This window comes from Mya arenaria, chromosome 5 (genome assembly GCF_026914265.1).
Source record: "Mya arenaria isolate MELC-2E11 chromosome 5, ASM2691426v1".
Taxonomy (NCBI): Eukaryota; Metazoa; Mollusca; class Bivalvia; order Myida; family Myidae; genus Mya; species Mya arenaria.
The window spans coordinates 12,014,652-12,037,886 of NC_069126.1; the positions used below are offsets into that span (position 1 = coordinate 12,014,652).

The following is a 23,235-nucleotide window of genomic DNA, read 5'->3' on the forward strand; positions in this document are numbered from 1 at the left end:
TCAGGAAATCAGCCTTTGGATGAATTCACACAGTTACAAGAAGGAAAACTTGCGACTTCTCCAATTAACTCCACGTATACGACAACAGCCTCTGATTGTGCAGAAGAATGCCTTAAAGTATCGTCATGTAACAGTTTCAACTTCGATTATGGCAAAACAATGGCGTGTGAATTATTACCATCAATACGGCATTTCGATGAAGCTTTGCACATGGTATAAGTATTTTTGTTTTATGATAAAAAATATGAATTTTAAAGCTGCATTGATTTGATTGCAAACTACTTGCGTGTTCATATTTTTTACCTAAAACAGGAATCACAGTTCCATTATTTCGAACGATTGTCCAGTGGCCAGTTTGTTGAAATAAGCACTGACTCTTTTGATATGCGACACAATACGCTCCACTTTGTCAACCTAGACGTAACGAACGTCCTTGGGTATAGATCAATGATTCACAGTCAAGGGATACTGACAGATTTCTCATGCCCCGAACCAGGTAAGCAATTAAGTATAAACATTATTTTTTCGAAAATTATACGTTCAACAGGTTTAAAAAACTGCATAACAAACAATTAAACTTTATTAAAATGCAATGTTTTCAAGAACTTTTCATCATCAGCTATTATCTAAAGTCATTGTTAACAGTCAACAAAAACGTGTCTGTATTGGTAAATTGTAAGGAAATGTATTGTGCATTCAACGTCAAATAGTATAGAAGATCAAGGTATGCTAAGCCATAATTAAACATAATGTTGTGTTTCTGGTGCCAATGAAAGCAAATAATGAAGGTCAAACATCCTCACTGGGCACTTAATATCTTAAATGTACACATTGGAATGTTATGTGAAACTGTGACAATAAGCATTTTCTATTTGAAGGGTCAATTTTAAATGGATCGTTGGATGCCCTAAGTTTTGTCAATTGTCGAACGCTAGTTCCTTTTGACAGACCGGACCTTTCCCGATATTGCACCGGCCAGCCCACAGTAGTTCATAATCATCGGTAAGAAACATAAATCTGGCTGTTTAATATATTCAAGAGGTAATGCACAGTTTGAACTCTACGGCATAGTGGCGAATAACATATCCAAAAGAAGATGACACAGCAAGATTTGGCCCGATTCTGTAAAAAACCCGCTCTAAAGACTTAAATACAAAATTCCAATACGCATGAAAAACAAATATTGACTATTTGGTATACGGTTTTAATCAATGTTTAGGCAATTTTACAGCATCTCACTGTGACATGTCATGAACAGTTATAGTGTGTCTATATAATTTGCAAGTATGACGTAATTATTGGTCAAAATGCTTAAACTGTATTGAAAAGTACGATCGCTTTCTACTCATTGGTTATTGGAATTGTATATGCTACAGAACCGTTATCGACGGACCCGGCTCTAGGACTGTGTTTAATGGCGGTAATCCTATGACCGAAACATTGTATTCAAGGAGTAATAACTACATAGCGGGTAATTATATGGTGTTTCGTTTGTACTATTGTCCAATAAACTATATTTTTTTTAATAATACAGGGACAAAACCAGTTGCCTTAAAAGTTTAGAGATTCTGTATAAAGGCACTCATCAAAACGATTGATTAACTGCAACAAGTGATTAAAACGAAGAGGATTATTTGCTGTTGAAATGTGCGTTCAAATCTTTCATCCAATAGGATTATGTTTGGAGAACTTGACAGGGTTAAATGTAAAACGTGTTTATTTACTAACAGACAACTGGGTTATATGTAAAACTTCATGTATTTTTCACAGCCAACTGGGATGGAATCCATGACAATGAAACAGGCATTTTAGTCTACACATGGTTTGTTGGAAGGAATGTTTGCGAGGATTCTATTCATCCTGATGTTGACCCACATAAACAACTACTGCATGAATCTCACTGGCGAAACATCGGAATTATATCTTCTGCGTCGTCGAACAAGAACATATTTCCACTGACATGTATGTGTTATCAGAGGATTAAATGCTAAAGAATAGAGCTACATCGGTGTACATAAAGAAATGGTTTCATAAACAAGCACTCAGTGCTTACAATAAGGCTTCAAATACAGTTAATTGTACAAAAGCGGCATCAACCAAACAACATCTCATTCATTGTTACAGTGTCAAATGTTATTTTACTACGAACACGCATCCATTGTGTTGCACCAGCAATGTATATATATATATATATATATATATATATATATATATATATATATATATATATATATATATATATATATATATATATATATATATATATCTAAATTATTGCATGATAATTTTATTTTGAATCATGATATTGTTTTTTATTATTTTTAACATCGTACAAGGTTCATGTTTCCGTACAAATAATATTCCATACTAATGATTTACATTATGATTTGTTGATGTTTAGCTGGACAATACTTCGTCTCTGTCCGAGCGATGAACAAGGTCAACTTTGGAGGGTTTCTAGGAACGACAATTTGCCATTCGATACCTTATATTATCGACATAACGAGTCCAATCATTTATGAGATTTACGACATTAAATACAACGAGGACACATTTCTTATATCAGCGCTTCATAACTCGACGTGAGTTAATTTTAAAAATTGTTTGATTATTGCTTTTTTGTTTTAATTGAAAACTTTCATAGTAGGTTTTTTTTCTTGGCTCGTTTCGTTCTAAACAGGGACGAAGAATCAGGCATTGTGTACATAGATGCTTGCCTCGGGAGGAATCCAAGGAGTTGCGATATTATGATTTGGTCGCGTAGCACGACATTGACATTAGTTCAGTTTACATTCCAAGTTCCTGACGGAATACCAGCTTGGCTTAGACTTCGTGCCACAAATAATGGTATCGTAACCTTTATGGTGAAGTAAATTTAAGATTAGTCCGCATTCTTTTTTTATAAAACATTCAATCAATATGTACTGGACTTGGTATCACCGACAGAAAAATAAGATATGTTTTTAAAGAGGTTCATTTGGTTCATCTATAATACGTTCTCTTACGTACTTATTAAATTAGCTTGTACGCATAATCATTTGAATTTTATGTTTTGTATAGTTGATCTGCATGTAGTGGAAAGGGCAAACAGAGCCATTCTTTTAGATGCGAGTCCACCGATAGCAGGTGTTGTCAATGATGGTGAAATATACGCAGAAGACTTGCAGTTTACAAAGTATACTGATAAGGTGTGTATAACTTTGCATACGTCGCCAGACTGTTAAGAACTGAATGTAAATGGAACTCAATTGATAGGCTTAAGTCATATGTCACTACAATATTTAAAATAACGGGGTGGGGGCTTGCAAGGGTAAAGGAAAAATATATTGTTGAAATTGTGAACTGTCTTTTAGCGGGTGTTTTATACAAATCCTATAAACATAAGGACTAGGTTTTTACTACAGTATGTTGATGTTTTCCGAGAAGGCGAGAGGCTTGTATATGTGTGTTTACGTGTTCAAGGTTTCTTGTATCATTTATATACATATGAACAACTTAATATCATGCCGTCTTTTTCACAACAATAAGAAGAAACTATGTTTTATTCATGTGGTTTAATTTTGTTTAGGATAGATCGCATCTCGTGCAAATGCTACATAAACTCAGTAAGGCACTTGAGCAAATTAGTGAAGCTCGCGTAGACTAGTACCTGTTGGGGAATTTGCATGCTTACACTACTGTTTATAGCATGAACACACGGACTAAATGCGATCAATCCTTTTATTTACTGTTCAATACTTATTTATCAAGATTAGTGTATTTAGTAAAATCGTTTACAGTTAAAAACATCGTAGTACAATGGACTAGGGATATGTAAAATTATTTTTCAAACGTAATTTGCATGTTTATGCTAACTACATTTCTTGTTCACAAAGGCTTAAGGCACCGGAAAGTAGATTTAAGAATCTTGTTTCAGATGTGTACAAACTGGCACGATTTCCACGATCCTGAATCAGGAATTTCAAAATACGAAATAGGTGTCGGATCTAAACCAGGAATGTTAGACGTTGTTGGGTTGGAAGGTGTTAAACACGACGAACACTTATTTTGTTTTGAACTTCGAGAAAATGAGACTTTGATTCACGATAACGTTTATTATATTACTTTATGGGCTTCTAATGCTGCAACCAATAGGAAAAACGTGTCAAAGTCTTCCGACGGAGGTAACAGATTAAATTTAAACTAATTAACTGGACAACTGTTTGTTGTTTTATTAGATTATATGACTTACTTTAATTCTAATATAATATTGACTAGTTTACATAATATTATGTTATAATACACTGTCTTATCGACTGCGTACATAACTCATCTTATTAGATTAAAACGAGTGTATCAATTAATCTATTTCAGTGAGAGTTGACGTGACAAAACCTTTACCAGGCAATGTTGTCGATGGTAATTTCCTAAACTTTAAAGACAAACAATACAGCCACTCAAAATCATCTGTACAGGTACAATGGATCAATTTCCATGATCCCGAATCTGGTATAAGAAGCTATTCTACATCAGTGGAAAGAAGCAGGTGAACTATACTGTTGCATGAATGTTTCGTTAATAACGTAAATGTACCAGATACAAGGCTATTGAATTAATCTTGAACGATATACAAAATACATATACAAAAGACTATTGTTAGATTAGCAATAACCTCAAATATTTAAATGTATAGGTAAATTTTCCTCAAGAAATAGGTGTATCGATGTTTTATTGCTTATACTGTTCAATTAAAGAAACATTAATTATTTATATTTGCAGAATGTTAACTCCGCCTTTTTAGACACAAACTATTGTGGTTAATATTAAATATGTCCAAAATTGTAACCCAAATTAAAATAAATTGGTCTAGACACAAGCGCAAACAACATACATTAGATTTTTACAATTTTCAGAGCTGGACAAACATACGTTGTTAAAACTGAACATGACATCGATGCTACTTCGAAGGTAGCAGCTTGGAATAATTTTAATCTTAAACATCTTGATTACATTCGATCGACAATTATAGCTATCAATGGGGCTTTGAACGACAACTCAAATTCCACAGACGGTATTTTGATAGACCTGACTGAACCAGCTATAAAATTTATATATGACGGAACATCACTTGGATCAGATATCAGATTTCAGGTTTGAAGAAATTAAGCATTTAAACTAGTTGAAAAATAACAGATGTATAACATTTTTAATCACATTCACAAACTACCAATTAAATTTAATTTACAAATGTAATAACCAACGCATGGTTTTGAAAACAAATAATAATAATAATAATAATAATAATAATAATAATAATAATAATAATAATAATAATAATATACTACTACTACTACTACTACTACTACTACTACTACTACTACTACTACTAATAATAATAATAATAATAATAATAATAATAATAAATGAATTATGTTAAAAAGATGTCCAAGTTTAATTGTTAGCCGGTGTATGTATCACGTGCTAATACGTAGTACGTGTATTGAAATACATGTTTCTCAATTGGTAATATAATGATTATAGCGTAAGTGTGTGTTTATAAATGTATGATTACAGAGCTCTCTGGAGGAATTGTCTGTTAATTTTGAAGTGAAAGATGAAGACTCGGGTATTGTCGAGTTGAAAGCTCAAATTCATATCGGAAACCAAGGTTTTACAAAACAATTTTATCCGGGTAAGATTCAAAATAAAATATAAATATCCATTTAGCTAATGTCAACACTCTTTACATGCTTTTTTTTAAATATTTTATTAAGTTCAGATATGCATTTAATTTCTTGATAATACTTTTATGCAAAAAGGAGAAAAGGATGGATGGATTGTTCTTAAAAACACCGAAACAACAGTCTTCACCAAAAACAACCTACAACTGTCTCTTGGATCCAAGTACAGCTTTAGAGTTGAAGCAATCAATGGAGCAGGACTTACGGCATCTCTTGAATCTGATGGAGTGCTAATAGACAATACTCCACCAGAAGTATCCATAGTGTTTAGCTTTTTTTTTCAATAAAGCTTGAAATTGCATTTAGAAAGTTTTGCCGCCTACGATTAAATTTAAAATACGTTGCTATATTTGTATACGCATTATGTATAGACAGTTAACATATACTTCTACGTTTGTTTCTTTAGATTGAACTTCTTCAAGTTGGAGTTTTAGGTACAGCCGATGAAGAAATCGTCTTTGAATACGTTTGGCAGGCTGATCACGATGGTATAAAGGTGTCATGGGAAGCAAGTGACCATGAGTCGGGAATCACAGGTTTCCGATTTGCTATTGGCACAACGCCAGGTTAGTTCATTTGCGATGATGGTTAAGCGTCTCCAAATTGAATCGCTCGGCTGAATTTTATGGCATTCATTATCAACTCTACAATATGGTCTTTAATAATTAATTATATATGTAGGGTCAGACGATGTCTTAGGTTGGACCACACAGGAGAAGTACTCAAAGGATGCATATCTACCTTGTGTGCTTACTGACACTGATTTGTCTGATAGCAACAATTACTTTCCTGTGTATTTTGTATCACTTGCAACTCAAAATGGCGCTGGCTTGTGGAGTCCAGTAAAAACATCTACTCCTATCGTTGTGGTACCGGAAGATGTCACGGGTACAAAATAATTTGTATTTGCTTGATTGTTTGATTAGTTTATTTAATATTGGACAATATATATTTGATAACAATCCGGAATACATTATTTAAAGACGCTTCATATTCCATTTCTACTCTAATACACGTTCTTTCTAGCACATTCATTGCTTCAAAAACTTATTTATTTCATTTTACTGTAAATTATTTACAAATAGGCGGCTGTTTGTGTTTTGAGTACAGGATATATTATGCTAACAGGTATAGCTGTTGATGGTCCAAAGGGGGGCCTTTCAAATGACATTGATTATCAGGGTGATATGCATACCGTAACAATGAGTTTTAATGGATTTAAAAGTTCTCAACATGGCATACAGACATATGATTGGGCAATAGGAACTACGCCACAAGGAGAAGATGTTCAACCGTACCTAGAATATGCAATACGACATTCTGAGACAGAAATGTCAGATCTTCATGGTAGGTGTAAGAATGTGTTTTCAGATGTGTTACTCAGTCATTTATTTGATTAAAGGTCTGGTTTATCGGTAATAACCTTAAATTGGTAGGTAAGTTTTATGTGTTATATTTATGTAGATAAATCAACCTTTACCAGGCAACTTCTACCTCTAACTTTAATGTTAAGAAGCATAGACATTAATTGTTTGTGTTTTCAAATCGTTCCATAGGGCTAGGAAGCGGAGGACAGGCCCAAGTTACAGTTGATATCGAACCAAACAAAACCTACTATACCACACTCAGAGCAATTACAAATGCTGGAAATGTTTTGCAAACGACAACTGATGGTTTTATTGTTGACATCACACCTCCAAATATAAGTATCCTTACGTAAGTGTTATAAGTTTGCACTATACATATAAATCAAATTGTATGAGTACGTTTCAGTATCATGCATATCATCTACACGAAGATAAATGAGAATGGTGTTATATTTTCAGTTTTGGTTCACAGTCCATGAAAAGTGGAAAGTCGTCATTTCAAAAAGGCGAAACAGCTTTATCTGGATCATGGTCTTACCATGATAGTGAATTCCACGATGCCAATAACGTAGAAAATATACGACATACGACATTTTCCATAGGCACATATCCGTTTGCTACAGATGTTGCTAACAGCAAATATCTAAACGCGTCTGTTGATGGAACGTCTTTCATTAACGAAGAAAGCATATTGCCAGCGTTAAAAGGTTTGTAATCATTTACCTATAGATAGGTTCTTACCATTTGCTACAGATGTCGCGAAAAGCCACTATCTAGACGCGTCTGTTGATGAAGCTTCTTCCATTAACGTGGATATCATATTGCCGGAGCTTAAAGGTTTATAAATGTTACCCTGTCGAATTCGTTTGTTTGAAAGTATATATGTTTTATGTATTTTATATATTATCTTCCAAATGTATAGGTATTCCGAATATTCTCTCTGCAAAGGTGACAAATAAAGCCAACATAACCGCTAAAACCTACTCTCAGTCACTTATCCAAGACAACACAGAACCTAATATAGGAATAGTGGCATGTCATGAATATATTCAAGTAAGTAAATATTAATATATCTTACACTTATGAACTTATTTTTGTTTTTCAACTAGCTGAAAGTAATGAGATAGTATAATCATTATAATGATGATGAAGATTATTGTTATAATTATAATTATTATTATTTTTATTATTTTTACTATTGTTATTATTATTATTATTATTATTATTATTATTATTATTATTATTATTATTATTATTATTAGTATTATTAGTATTATTATTATTGCTATTACTATAATTATTATTACTATTATTATTATTATTATTATTATTATTATTATTATTATTATTATTATTGGTGGTGGTGGTGGTGTTGTTGTTGTTGTTGTTGTTGTTGTTGTTGTTGTTCAACTTTTGTCATACTGTTTAATAAGTAGCAAGTGTTATATATCGGATTTTGCTCTTGTTTTTGGGTTATGCTTTGATAGTAAATTAAAAATGTTCAAGTTGTGTATGGATTCATATCAGTGAATTCACAAGTGTTCCCGAAGGTTTTTTTCATGCGCTTACACTTTCATTTAATGGCTTATTTAAAAAAAATCGTGCAATTGTACGAAAATCTGGTGAAAAAGGTGTGTTTTTTAGTAAAAGATAAATTATAGTATTGCATTGAAATGTCACTGTTAGGACATCATTAACTAATAACGTATCAATCCTTATATTGGCGAACACGTGTTTTGATCGTTTTTGCCGATGGCGTAGATCGACATTCGTCGATTGCGCTGTTTAATCGATCGCAGGCATGCGTCAACTGATATTAAAATAACGTCAATCTAATAGGTGTCGCCATTTCATATTCAGCCTGTTTCGTTCTTGAAATTATGTTTCATTACTTTGGTTTTCTTAGTTTTGCTCGTTCATTTCATTTCTATGAGAAAAATGACTATAACAATATTTTACAAACCAAATTTGTAGAGTCACTTTAACGTAACATGCGAGTGGTCAGGATTTGCTGATGTCCAAAGCAAAGTTGAAAGATTCTACATATTTTTCGGTTTTCAAGAAGGATTTGACGACATTGCTCCTGCTTATGAATTATCTGGAGATGTTCACAGCTATGTCACTTCAGGTCCGTATGCAAATTGTTCAGTTATACATTTATAAATTCTATATGACATGGTTTTACCACAAATACCTACCAAACACAACCAGTTCCACGTAAAGTTTCAAAATTCATTGAAAGCTGATCGATATAAACTTAAAGTTAAGAAACATAAGTTAAAATCATAACAACTGTCTATACATTATGTCTTTTTTCTTCTAGTATTACATGTGAGACATGAAGATATATTTTATGCAACTGTCATTGCCGAGAATTCTGTTGGATTACAAGCTCGTGCGTATTCCGCTCCAATATCAGTAGACGATACTCCGCCAGTTTCGGGGGTTGCTGTTGAGTTGAAAAGTGCTTCGTATATAGATCCAAATGATTATGAGAACACCGTGCAATCTACTAAAATGGCATGTGAAAGTCCTGTTGGTAAGTCGTGTTTTAATAACCTTTGTTTTATGAAGTATAGAAACAGTATTAAACTAAGAAAATGTATTTATATACAATTTCAGAATGCAATATGGTAGATGCCGTTTGCCAAGAGACAACGAATACAATACGGGCTGCATGGTCGCCATTTATTGACGCTGAATCCGGAATAAAAAGGTTGTGAATGTCTTACCATATCTACTATAATTTATAATTAAACTGTTTTACTCGTATAAATTTAGTATTCGAATACGTACAATAATTTAAGGAAAAGAAAACTTTTCGCCAATGAAAATTTTTTGCTCTAAATATTATGTAAAACTAGCAAATTAGTTTTGTAACCATTTCACTTTGATAGCAGTCATTGGCGTTCCTGCCGCGTTTCGAATTGTACGCATATACAAACAAGCCAATATGTTATACGGGGTGGTCCGGGAGGTGGTGACTCTTAGAAACGTTTGATAATTTCAACATACACGAACCATCTCGCCACAATTCAGTGAAATTAAGACAAACGCTGTCCAGTTATGTATATAATCCACTTAGCCTTCATTTTTTGATTTCATATCTTGATATTGTAATATTTGCCATTACGGGGGAACTTGCCCGAGCACCAGCAAGTATTATCCGATTAGTGCACTCTAATAAATTAGGTAAAACGCTTCCAAGCGCATGATTTATAGGAAATGCTTGTATTGCTGAATACATGCGCTTGTGGATATTATTTCAGATTATACATCGCACGTGGTTCTACAATAATTAAACATGAATTGATTATCGATAATTAAGTGTGTGATGTTGAATGCTTGCCATGTACATATATATTTGAATTTATTGCTTAAAAAAGTCACATGCAATAAGAATAAAAACAATTGGTGTAATTCAAACATCAAGTGTCTAACGTTTTATGAATAATGCACATTTAAACGTTTTCTCCTATAAAACTTTAACATCGAATAATACCATAACTTACAGCAATATGTCCTACTACCGATTAGTTCTTTATTGCTTCTTTATGTAAGAATATTGTTTAGTTTGTTAAATAACGAGAGGACAAGTGATTTCATCCTTTTCTGTTTAAATATAATTCAAACTACCTTCAAATTATACACAGTCTGCTGATCGCTGTAGGGACAATACCCGGTGGTGGACAACTAAAACCGTTCTTTCCAATACATCATTCAGCACAAAACATTGAGATAACGGGCATCGACCTGTATGGCAAAAGAGAGGTAGGTTTCGTTGTTCCTACAATGATCTTCTGGTATGGCGATATTGGCGTTGTATTTTTGATTCGTGTCTAGATAGTAAAGGCATTCTATTTGCAACCTTTACAACAAGTGTACATGCGCATAATAAGTTTTGAATATTGTGAAAAGTAACTGTCATTTTGTCTGTCATGATCTATAACGTAGTTTATATCATATCATATGCAATTCCTTTATAACATACACCATTTTGCGTACAGAGAACAATTATAGATGTTAAAATGACAAAGTACTACCACGTGTCTATTTTACGTCTTGTTTTCAAATTATGAACATATTTTTAGATATTTGTGACGATTAAAGCAGAAAACAATGCCGGGAAAGCTGCAAGTGTTATTTCTAACGGCGTTTATCTCTCATACATTAGCCAAGAAATGCAACCCTTGTATCATATTGGCGTATATGATAGCCATCAGCATGCGATAGGGGATATGTAAGGCATACTTTATTCAAACATTGTAATTTGTATCTTTAGCAAACCAATTATTTAGGTAAAGACTTTTTCGTATAATATTTCATAACCTTATTATTGTATCTTACATGTTCGCTTTACGAACATACCAGCACACAAATAAACCTCGAGACGCTCGTGTTGTGTATGTAGGGTTCTACGAACTAAATAAGACTTAATTATGCTCCAGCGATTATCAAGTAGAGACATCATCTCTGGAAGCCAAATGGGATGTGTCTGGTGACCCATGTCCTGTCATAAAATATGAATGGGCGATAGAATCTACGGACGGAAGAGTGATACAAAACTTCACGGATATGTACAGTAAGTCATTCATGTTTACACCCAACAAACAAAATTGATATAAGCATTGTTTAATATCTGGTTGTTATATGTAGACAGTATTATAATTCCATAAAATATTATTTACTGAGGTTTGCTTATTTAAAGTAAACTGGTTTTTAAGCATCAACGCATGGAGTGAACGATCAACTTGATCTCAAAGAAGGTGAAAGATATTACAGTTTACTGCGTGTGACCAATGCTATTGGTTATTCTTACACTTTACGATCTAACGGCGTTACTGTCAGTTCCGACGTTCTTATACCGGGAGAGGTTTATGATGGTTTAATACAAGGCTACGATTTAAGCGTGCAGCAATCCCGAACGAACGTGTCAGCCAATTGGGATGCATTTGGCAAAGTCAAAACAGACTTGGAGGATCAACTTGAAACAGGTTATATTATGTATAGGTCTTGTATTATGTTAAAGTTTGTCCGGTTAGCACAGTGGTTAGCGCATATGCTTCTTACCAAGACGGCATAAGTTTGATTCACGGCCTTAGCGCATGTGCATTTGGCTTGTGGGTATGCCTGTGCGATTGGTTTGTGGTCACCAAGCCGGACATTGTTTTGTCCTCCGGGTAAACCGGTTTTCCCAACAACACAAGACAATACTTTCGCGTAACGTCATGTCAATGAGAGTGATTCAAATAACTTTGTACTAACTTGCTTCAAAACTCTTTGCATAATAAAGAAACGTAAACTAACTGAGTTTTTAAATATTGTAAATAGTATGTGTCACCTAAAGTTTCTGTCTAGACGAGTGTCGGTATTAAATAACATATCTGAGGTCAGAGCTTTCTGATTCTACAATTTTTTGTCTTTAGTAATATTGTTTTTTGCGGATATTATTCGGTAGCATTTTATAAAAAACTGATTTTGTACTTTAATCTAGGAAACCAGGGACTTGAAACAGAGGCGGAGGAAGCACCAGATATAGAATATTATGAAGTCGCACTTGGAACCGATAGACGCTTTCCGAAAACAAGGGATAATGTTGTCCCATTTACGAATGTCGGTCAGAAAACAACTGTAACATTCCTTAATCTTAACTTGGACTCCGGGGATGTTGTTTACTATTTCACCGTTAAAGCATATAGCAAGACGTATGCTACGTCTTTTGCGATGTCAAATGGGTTTTATGTAATGTTTAACGGAGGAGTAAATGGTAAAAGCTTTTCTTGGACGAATGAGTTTTCCAAAAAAATGTTTTAGCATTATCTTACATTTTTGTTTGTACTATTTTACGCCTCGGAGATAACCTGCAAACTCAAATTGATACCCAATTTCAGAGTAGTAAATAGTTTACCTTCTAGGCAAGCATGAAGAAAAAATATGCTTTTGTCTTTGCAGCGGGTGAAATAAGCATGCCTAGCTTTGTGAACGACACAAATCAATTACAATATTCTTGGAATGGTTTTTCTTCCAAAGTGGACATTATGCTTTACTACATTGCGTTGTCCAACGGTTTTGCAAACGAAAGTAATTGCAGAAAATATGTTAGTATATCATTGTTTAATGTATCTGTCGTCGTAAGATGCATTTCTTCATGATAAAAATCTTCGATAAAAAGAACATGTTTGGAATGTTAATTAAGTTCATGAGACGTTGTATTATCAATATTGCAAAGTACATGAATACTAGTAAATGTAAAGGTAATGTTGTATTTCAGATTGTTCGTCAAAATAGTTCAATTGCGATAACACAACTGTTCGACGTAGTCGGCGTGACGGACCTGCAAATTGATACAATGGTTCAGCTGAACGATCTTGATCTTGTTCAAAATAATTCCTACTCTGCCTGGGTGCTTGGTAAATTGTTAAGGCATTGTCGTATAATTAGATTAAACTTAGTTTTATTTGCAACGATTGTTAAACAAATTATGACAGGTTTCATTATATTAATCACCCCTCAATATAAACAGTATTCATATGCAATAGTTCAGTTATGTATGATTATTATTTGTCAAACTGTTGGTATTTACAAATGGTCTTATGTTTGCAGGTGTTGATAAATCTGGCGAGTGCAATATGACTTATCATAGATTTCATGTAGATATTACTCCGCCATCAAAAGGAAAAGCAACTGCAGGACCATACTATGACATGGTAAAACAATTTTTACATATATGTTAGGTTAATTCAACGCTCTGTAGCGTAAGATGAAATCAACGTTTACGTGGACTGTGTGTTCCATACAAACATATACATTTTCGAAGTACACAATGTTAATATTATTTCCAAATGAACGTGCTTAATTCCAATTAATGAGTTTTATTTCATGATATGCACTTAAAATTGACTATTCATTTTGTGCGTGAACAAATAACAGTTTTGAAAATCAATACATTTATTAAATATTGTTATATTGTTATTCAAGGACATTGCCTATGCCTTCGCAAATGACAGACTTCGGGTTCAGTGGACAGATTTTCTTGATTATGAGTCTGGAATCTTGAGGTTTAATTTGACTTTATGGACGAGCAGTCATTGCCGACATAATACACTTTTGCCAATTGTATCACTGGATGTTCTGCCCGATTTTACCGATCATACATTTTATAATATTTCCCTCAAGGTAAGCTTGAACTTAATTTGTATATATTATCCCTTCCAATGCGTTGACTAAATCCAAAATAAAAACGATATATTAATGCAAATAAATTAAACAATGGAACTACATGGAGAAGCCAAGGTGCCTAAAACTTAAACAAGATTATGTTGAAGGCACAAAAGTATTGATTGATTGATTGATTGATTGTCTGATTGATGATTGATTGATTGATTGATTGATTGATTGATTGATTGATTGATTGATTGATTGATTGATTGATTGATTGATTGATTGATTGATTGATTGAGTATTGTTTATTTTACATTGATGTGTATTAATATTAGGACATACTCAACATTAAGTTCTTGCAAATGTATCCCGGAAACGTATCATAACATGCACAATTCTAAACTACAGGCAAGGAATTTAAATGCTACAAACTTTTTAATGCACATTTGGACTAAGAAACTATAATTGGTCACTATAGTTTCTTTGTCAATATGTGCATTAACTAGTGTGTAGCATTTAAGAATTTGATTTAAATTTAATGTGTCTAATAACTTAGGATTGAAAGCACATTAACACATGAAAACCTTAGAGTTTATTCCCAAAAACCAACTATGACCTAGCTTAATTTAAAATTTATCCAAATAAGAAACTGAATAATACGTATTTTTGAAATTTGTCATTGTTCACACTTTTGTAGTGATAAATGCTACAGGGATATCAATTATTCTGTATGTTATCATATTGATTAAAAAAACTTCTCCGTGATATAATTATTAACAATCTAACATGCGTGGCAATTCAATAAGAATTTGAAAAAAGGTATAGAAAAAACACTTGTTTTCTGTTTTGCATAAAAAACGAACAGCGATATTGTTTCGATAGTTTTCAATGACTAAAGCTAATGATATATATATATTTATATTTTAAATACTAACAACTAAGACATATTGCCGTTTCTGTTCACCGCGGTAATCGTGCAACCCTTTTTCAATTATGGCGTCAGGTCAAAATGTTTTGCCTCGATCTCTTATAATTGTATGTTCATATCACATCATATTTCTATGGCATTATCACATATAATGACCAATATATTGTAATCCATGAAATCATATATAGGGAAATACAATTTACATTACATATGTATTCAGCAGGCTATAAAAATACGATGTAGTTATAAAAATGAATGTTTTACAGCCAGAAACCGTGTACTTCGTGACTGTGGAAGCTGTCAACAAGGCTATGTTGAGATCAATAGCATTCACATCGCCAATAATATATGACAATTCCAAACCATCAGCCGGATATGTCGCAGAGGGAGCCGATATAAAGGAAGATGTTGTATGGTGGGGAAATGCATCATCAGTAATAGGTATTTGCAATTGCTGTAGACTGTACACATTATTTCATAATTAAATTCTGTCGCAATTGTCACCTCTTTAATACAATTTAGGACCGTTCACGAGCTGTTATGTAGGTAGACCATATATTGTCTAGAACGAGACTTATCACTATGGATGGACTGAAAACGAACAAATATTTTTCGGTTATACCAACTAGTGTTTTCTGAATTTTACTAGTATTAGATGTTATGGTAAATGACGAAGAAATCAGTAATTGGGCTATGCATCACACTCATTGATATATATGTTAATTGTATCTGTTTTTACGAGTTCTTTACATGATAATGGCTTTAATATTTAAGGAACATTACTCCATTACCCACTCTGGATGGATGACGAATGCCCTCAACAAGATGTATTTATGACTGATGGCCATTGGGCAGCTCTTGATATTGAACACATAAATGATCCAGATGGAATTCAGTGGGGTCTGAACTATAGACCTGCAAATGTGCATATTGTCAACAAAGACGAAATAAAAATCAAGATGTCAAGAGATACAAAATTTAAACAACTGTATTCAGGAGCCTATATGAAATCAGCTGACTTTTTGAATGATGGTCTTTATCAGGTACTTCATTTAAAGAAAACAATTCATCGGTATCTCGGTTATCAGTAACAATTATACTATGTTTTGTTGATTCTAACTTATTTATATTCATTTTTTGTTTATTAGCTGGACTTTCGGTGCCATCGATCGAAGTATTATATTTTATTACCTGTTAATTTAGCTGAATAAGTGTCAATGTACAGGAGTAATTAAGACATTTTCTTTATTAAATAATCTATTTTGAATGCATGATTCGTATGGAAAGTTTTAAAGTGGGTATTCAGAAAACATTTAAACACTCCTCATTGCAGATCAACATTAAAACCAACAACAATGACGGACTTGCTGTCACGGGAGTAACATTTTGGGATGGTGAAATTGGCGATCTGCATCTGTTTGACCACAACCCAGTGGAAAATTGGTCTTCAATAGACGAGTGTCTATGTTGTCAAGCGGAAAGCGAGGTAACCACAATTCATCTTGTTACCTTTAAGTTATCAATAGTGTGTTTATATTTTTTTGTTATTTATTAGTAGTAATATGTCGCATACAGTAACTATTTAAAATGGATTACAGGTAATTGAATGCCCATGCAACTGCACTGAGTATTCGAGTAATTTTGACAGCAATGCAACGTCACCATATTATAATGGAACGGAATCCGCATCATCAAATAGTACTTTGTTCGACAGTTTAATAGTCCCTGCAGATAGGGCGTGTGGACTTCAGATATACGGAGGTAAGCAGCGTGTTTTTATCTGGTCATTTTATAGAAAAGGTGATATATTATAAATAATGAACTAAAAGATGTTTTAAAAACATGATACAACTTTACACATCTCTGAAACATATAACCAAATATTGTAAAATTAGAAACTGTCAAACAATCCATTTCGAAAAGATACATGTAAGTCATTTTGGCCGTTTTTCTCAGATGTCTTGCTTTCCCTTTAAATTAAAATACAGAGAAACAATACGGTGCTGCAGGTTTTATATATATGGGCATAACTACCAAATTGACTCCTGTTTCACATTACCTCACCCACCAAGATTTAACCCATTTTTATGCTTTTGTTTAATGATTTAATCAAATGCTATATTATTAAAACCGTAGATTGACAGTTATCAAGCAACATATATGAAAATATCGTTCAAAAGACAGTCATTGAAGTATTATTTGTATTTAACGTGTTTTTTTTTTTTGGTAATTTGAAAATGGAAAGTTAACGTAACAAAATGATACAATACATTCCCCCACTTGTCTTAATAGTTCATTGAAAATACTTCATTTTGTATTATAGATCTTTTATTAATAAGAAGTTGATACACTGCGTAATTATTTGCCCGAATGTCTCATAGCGGCCCGATACGTAGTCGATGGACATTATAAGCAAGAGTGCCAATTATCAGGCAACAGACCGGCTCCGCCATGTTTTAACTTCTTTAATACATATGACTTTCATTTATTGTAAATTTACCTCATTTTAAAGTTGACCTCGAGTTGTTATCCTATCTTAACTTGAAACCTGACGACGTTGATATAAACCTACAATCAAATACTTTGAGCGAGAGCCAAGTCGACAAATGACATTATCAATAATTGTGTTACAAATTTTCTATCAATTCCGTTTCTGGTGAATATAATTGCAAGGGCAAGTATGAACGTTCCACACGTTTTATCCGAGTTTGGTTCTGTACGAATCACTGGCACTCGTCCATTTCATGTCTTCAATGTCACAATTTAAATAAATGGAAAGCAAAAAACTTTATGTTCTACAACAATAAAATATTTCGACTTCTGAAAGTCGAAATGTGTCAAGAGTACACAATTTACGGAAATACTTTGTCTGTCAGCATGGTTATCGATCACTAGAATAATTTCCTATAATAATTTCCTATAATAATAATAATAATAATAATAATAATAATAATAATAATAGTAATAGTAATAGTTATAATTATATTCGGCACGGGCTGTACATATGTATTATAACCAGATGCATAAACATTTCAAAAAATAAAAATACTTGACCATATTTATATAAGGTATGGTGTATAATTTATTTCAATATGATTTTAAGATTTAGCACAGCATCAAACAGGGATGTTCGAAATCATAAACTATTGATATGAACTCATTACAGGAAGCTTTCTATGTTGGCGAGATCATACAGTTACATTAATTATGTGTTTGTATTTCAGGCTCAAACCCTTATGTCGTTACTTGGTGTAGATTCTATAATACATCATATCAGCCAATGACAGTAACGTCAGACTTACAATTTGATCCTGCAGAGAGTTACCATAGGTACAGCATAAAGTTTTTGGCCAAACGAGAGGATTCGCAGGTAAGAATAGAACTATAGGTATGGCTACTTTTATATTTTTAGTTGTATTCATGTTTCAGGCTGTGCGTTCTGTCTTTTAGTGTTCTTCAGGGTTATTTTGATCCTAGCATTTTCTTTTTTTGGTGATATATCATCTTATTTTCACTTTCGTTACTTTCTTTTAGAATAGTGACAATATTAATTGTTAACATTTTGATATTGTCACTGATCTAACGTTTTGCTTCATCTAAAAAAAAATAGCTTTCACTATGTCGGGTTGACACTTTTTGAAGTGAGGTCACGACAATCACGTCACGATGTTGTCTTTCTCATTTGATTTTACAATAAACACCAACTGAATATATATTTTCTTCAAGTTAAGCATGAAGGAAACATACATATTGATGTATTTTAGGGTCAGATTATAATATTCTAAGCGCTTATCTATTGAAAATGGTGTGCGCAAGGAGTGAAAATATACTATTTTGTGAACACTACATATCTTACACATATCACTATTGTTTAGATTACACAATGTATCAAGGCGTATGCTGATCACTACGAACTTTCTGAAATGTGCGGAATACCTCATCTTTCAAAAATGACAATGATAGTGCTGCATGTCTGGAACAAAAACAGCATTATTCCAGAGATGAACTTGTTTAACAGTTGGACAAGCTATTCTTACTTCAAGACGTTGAAACTACCACCAAATGACTCTGAACAATGTCGGTACGCTCAACCATGGAAGGGAGGCACGATTCCGATTATTTCCTATGAGGCCGGCATCGGCACATCCCGAACCGTAGCCGATGTGGTTAATTTCAGACAGGTGAACAATACATATATTTCGTTGACATTCTCTACACTGCTCGCTGCTATTTGTTTAAATTGTGTCTACAGCAGTAACCCTTTATAGCAGTGAATTGAAATCATATTATTTAACAAGTGCTTAACATTTAAGGTCATTCAACCGTGTATTCCGTGTAGCGGTCTTTGCTCGGAGCTCATTTGCCACAGCAACTGCGGACACGACACTTATACCGCGATGGCGTTCACCATAGATGATATTGACTTGTCGTCCAGTACAAATGGATCGTTGTATATAATTGGTATATATAGTTTTAATACTGTCACATACCTGTTAACCTGAATATCAATCATAATTAAGGTTATATTTAATTTATAGTTTGCTTGATGTATTTATCGTTTACAACAGCAGTACGATTTGCCATTATATTATTTTACATTTGCCTCAAGTTAATTTAATATTCGAAAGGATCATATGAAACTACAAGCATAATACAAAAACAAAAGATATGTCTAGTTTATATCACCAAAACCAAAGACCGAATAACATAAACAAGGCCATTCCAATTAAAAAATGTAAAACAAACATATTCGGCCACTTAAAAGGAGTACTACTTTCTTTTATAGTTTAATATTAAAGCGCTGATCTGCAATTATTCAACTATATCAAGAAAACGGTGTTCAAACTACATTACTTTATCATTATAGTAATAAGCGTTTTATAAACCAAACAAGACGGTAGCCATTGCTTAATGACTACGCCAAAAAGTAGAATGAATTGTTCAGTAAAGTGATATCGATCCGTTCTAAAAGAAAACGGTAAGCAACGGATATTTTTATTCTTTCTCCGGCTGCGATTCGTTCCTTCAAAAAACTGGAATATACAGGATAGTCTATTGTAATGGCATTTTTCTATTTGTTTCTTTAACATGCTTCTGTACAGATTATTTCTTGAATAAATCCGAACGAAACAATAGGTGTTTTAGAAACACATCGATTTCATATGTTTTGAACGAATCATTCTACGTCAGAGTTGATTCCGTGTGAATAAGTTATAGCATAACAACAGCTATTACAGACGTTAAACCTTGTGAGATGTGTGACGTTGGCGCGTAGCTCGACCATCGAAAACACATTACGACTTGGTTGAACATACAATACATTAGGAATACGTTGAGGCCAATGCCAATTAATTCTTAATGCAATCTAGATGTTCAATTTGCAATCTACGGCCCAGGTCAACGAGGTATAAATGTATTTAAGATGGTCGAGCGACGATCTATGACCAAGATAAACAAATTCGTAATGTATTGTAATAACGTAAGGTCAATCAATTAATAATGCAACTTTAATTGTCGAGCTACAATCAACAAGCCAAGTCAACATATATTTTTTGTATAGGAGCTAGGATAAACGACCCAGTTCAACAATTTTTAATATAACTTACATTCATTGTGTATCTACGACCTATGCGCCAGCTTAACACACCCAAACCTTTGTTTTTAATTATTTGTTGATATAATTTTTAATTGTACATAGTGTATGCATATTCACTCCTTTTTCTTTGATTGTAGTTAAAGCATTACTGGGTTCCGGCGAAGAGACAATGTCTGCTTCTAACGGTTTTTACATAGATACAACGCCTCCTACGTTTGATCTTGAAGCACTATTTTATATCGACGTCAACCAAGGAGAATTTACGCCGGCCGAATACCAAGGTTCAAGCGATACCATAAAAGCCGTGTGGTTTTGTGAGGACGATTTAAACGAAATAAGGGTATAACAAACTCACTTATTTTAAAAGAATTTATATACACACATATATTACATATAAGTATTTTAGTGACAGTCATTATCTACATATAACATTTGGTATCAAGTTGATAACCGAAAGAAACCAAAGATTGTTCGTCGATACTTCTTAAAATACATGTATTGAAAGTAAATTGTAGTGTGCTATAAATACAGGAGTATGAGTGGGCAATCGGATCCTACATTGGTGGTGACGATTTGCAGCGCTTTACGTCAACTGGAGTTACTTCAATTGGAACAAACACAAGTTTTGAAGGAATACTAGAAAGCAATTCAACGTATTATGTATCTGTAATGTGTACAAATGAAGCCGGCCTTGTGACTGTATTAAACGATACGAAAGGTACGAAATAACACATTTGTTAGAATTTAAAACATGGATTTGATATATTTTGTCAAAAAGCAAATAATTCATTATTATCATTTTTAATTAATTACTCTAAACTTGAATTCGCGATAGAACTTCATGCTTATAATAAAACAATGGAAACTACAGTTTAAAGATTAAATAAATTAATTGAAACTTGAAGCATGGGTGATGCATGGGTGAGGCAAACATACACGTGTACATTTTAATTTAATCATTTGATATATGAAATAAAATATTGTACATTACAAACTGTAGTAAAAAAGTCAAGTTTCTTTCTCTCTAGGTTAGCTGGATGAGTTTTCTTTGCATTTAACATTCACTCAGACAAAGTATATATAAATTCGTGTGCAGAAACAGTTACTTTTGTTTAGATTTGTTGGCTACATTTTATAGTAGAAGGTTTTCTGATTGTATAAATCTGGTTATTCGTGTCTAATTATATTATATTTTATAGTTTTGAGTATATTGCTTGTATATCATTGTATTGTTTTATACCAAGAGTATGTCTTTGATCGGTTCTATATACTTACAAATTTGTTATTTATTTAGTGCACACATGTAGCTAATTATTTTTGATGCAATCTAAAGGTGTGACTGTTTTACTTGAGGCACCAAGTGAGGATTCTATCAACACTTCCGCGATAAATGCAGATGCATTTGATGAAGACGTGTACCCACTAACAGCTTTAGAAACGTCAGATCCAACATCATGTGGTGAACAATGGAGTAAAAGCTCTGACGACTCTGTGGATAGATACGGTATTTGTTAATACATTGGTAGGGTACATTCGTTCTAGATTGAACTAATAACGTTGGTAAACGAAGTTTACAAACAAAGTTTACTGGTATGTTTAACGAAATTTTCTTTGTTTCTTTGATAATTACATTTTGTATGGTTCACTTGTTTCAATTCTCATGAAATTGGGAGGTTAAAGAATACTTGTTTCACACAAAACAAATAAATGTCTGAGGAACGAAAACAATGGATGAAGACGATATTTTCGCACATAAGTTGATTATCAGATGTTTCTTCTAGCATGTATAATTTAACGGTATAAAACACTTTTAATTCTGACGCATATAATCAAGGACGATTGTTTTCTTTTTTTCAGACTTCTGCGTCGGTAGTTCAAAGGTGACACCTGATGACATAGTGCCATGCGTATGGGTAGCAGTAAACACCTCTGGCATAGTTGAAATAAAGGAAGGCCACATTTATATAGATATTGTGCAATATTTTAACCTTTCAGCTTTGCAAGCATACAGTGAAGCACATTATACAGTAAACGAAAATAATAACACTTCTGAAGACATATTTCGCATGGAACCAGGACGGACCGTGTTTATATTCATGAGGATTTGTAACAAAGCACAGATTTGTTCATTCAAACTGACAAATTCGGTAATTGTTAAAGGAAACGATTCATCATTGGCAATTTCTAAAAATGGAACAGCAATGTCCGTAATTCTTGGACAGAGTTCAGCTAAAAACCAAAAACGTAGCTCTGTATACAGCATCATCAACGCAACATTTCCTGGAGGTATGAGCTCTTTTCCTTATATATTAGTAATGCAGTACTATTGCTCCTGGTTTGTTTATCAATTTTAATTTTTAATTATGTTCCATCCGAGCATGTTCACAATGTTGGTTTTAGATCTTAATCTTAATGATGCATTTACTAATTCGTCTGCACCATCAAAACGTTCCATTTTACATT

General features: G+C 33.1%; 1 protein-coding gene across 1 annotated transcript in view; it reads left to right on the forward strand.

Annotated features, from left to right (window-relative positions):
* LOC128235437 (uncharacterized) overlaps positions 1–23,235 on the forward strand; it is a 61,987-nt gene that overhangs the window by 28,632 nt on the left and 10,120 nt on the right. The window contains exons 21-60 of the mRNA XM_052950259.1: positions 313–496; positions 879–1,002; positions 1,377–1,471; positions 1,771–1,962; positions 2,402–2,582; positions 2,681–2,847; positions 3,061–3,188; positions 3,917–4,163; positions 4,354–4,525; positions 4,893–5,130; positions 5,554–5,671; positions 5,799–5,974; positions 6,127–6,286; positions 6,849–7,067; positions 7,277–7,436; positions 7,547–7,794; positions 8,010–8,140; positions 9,062–9,215; positions 9,411–9,626; positions 9,710–9,803; positions 10,741–10,858; positions 11,179–11,327; positions 11,536–11,669; positions 11,812–12,081; positions 12,582–12,854; positions 13,040–13,185; positions 13,359–13,497; positions 13,691–13,794; positions 14,066–14,263; positions 15,443–15,617; positions 15,951–16,219; positions 16,510–16,662; positions 16,775–16,937; positions 18,401–18,546; positions 19,052–19,357; positions 19,490–19,637; positions 20,910–21,112; positions 21,304–21,490; positions 22,106–22,276; positions 22,630–23,058. Coding sequence (XP_052806219.1) covers positions 313–496; positions 879–1,002; positions 1,377–1,471; positions 1,771–1,962; positions 2,402–2,582; positions 2,681–2,847; positions 3,061–3,188; positions 3,917–4,163; positions 4,354–4,525; positions 4,893–5,130; positions 5,554–5,671; positions 5,799–5,974; positions 6,127–6,286; positions 6,849–7,067; positions 7,277–7,436; positions 7,547–7,794; positions 8,010–8,140; positions 9,062–9,215; positions 9,411–9,626; positions 9,710–9,803; positions 10,741–10,858; positions 11,179–11,327; positions 11,536–11,669; positions 11,812–12,081; positions 12,582–12,854; positions 13,040–13,185; positions 13,359–13,497; positions 13,691–13,794; positions 14,066–14,263; positions 15,443–15,617; positions 15,951–16,219; positions 16,510–16,662; positions 16,775–16,937; positions 18,401–18,546; positions 19,052–19,357; positions 19,490–19,637; positions 20,910–21,112; positions 21,304–21,490; positions 22,106–22,276; positions 22,630–23,058 — 7,285 coding nt within the window. The remainder of the gene's footprint in view (positions 1–312; positions 497–878; positions 1,003–1,376; positions 1,472–1,770; positions 1,963–2,401; positions 2,583–2,680; positions 2,848–3,060; positions 3,189–3,916; positions 4,164–4,353; positions 4,526–4,892; positions 5,131–5,553; positions 5,672–5,798; positions 5,975–6,126; positions 6,287–6,848; positions 7,068–7,276; positions 7,437–7,546; positions 7,795–8,009; positions 8,141–9,061; positions 9,216–9,410; positions 9,627–9,709; positions 9,804–10,740; positions 10,859–11,178; positions 11,328–11,535; positions 11,670–11,811; positions 12,082–12,581; positions 12,855–13,039; positions 13,186–13,358; positions 13,498–13,690; positions 13,795–14,065; positions 14,264–15,442; positions 15,618–15,950; positions 16,220–16,509; positions 16,663–16,774; positions 16,938–18,400; positions 18,547–19,051; positions 19,358–19,489; positions 19,638–20,909; positions 21,113–21,303; positions 21,491–22,105; positions 22,277–22,629; positions 23,059–23,235) is intronic.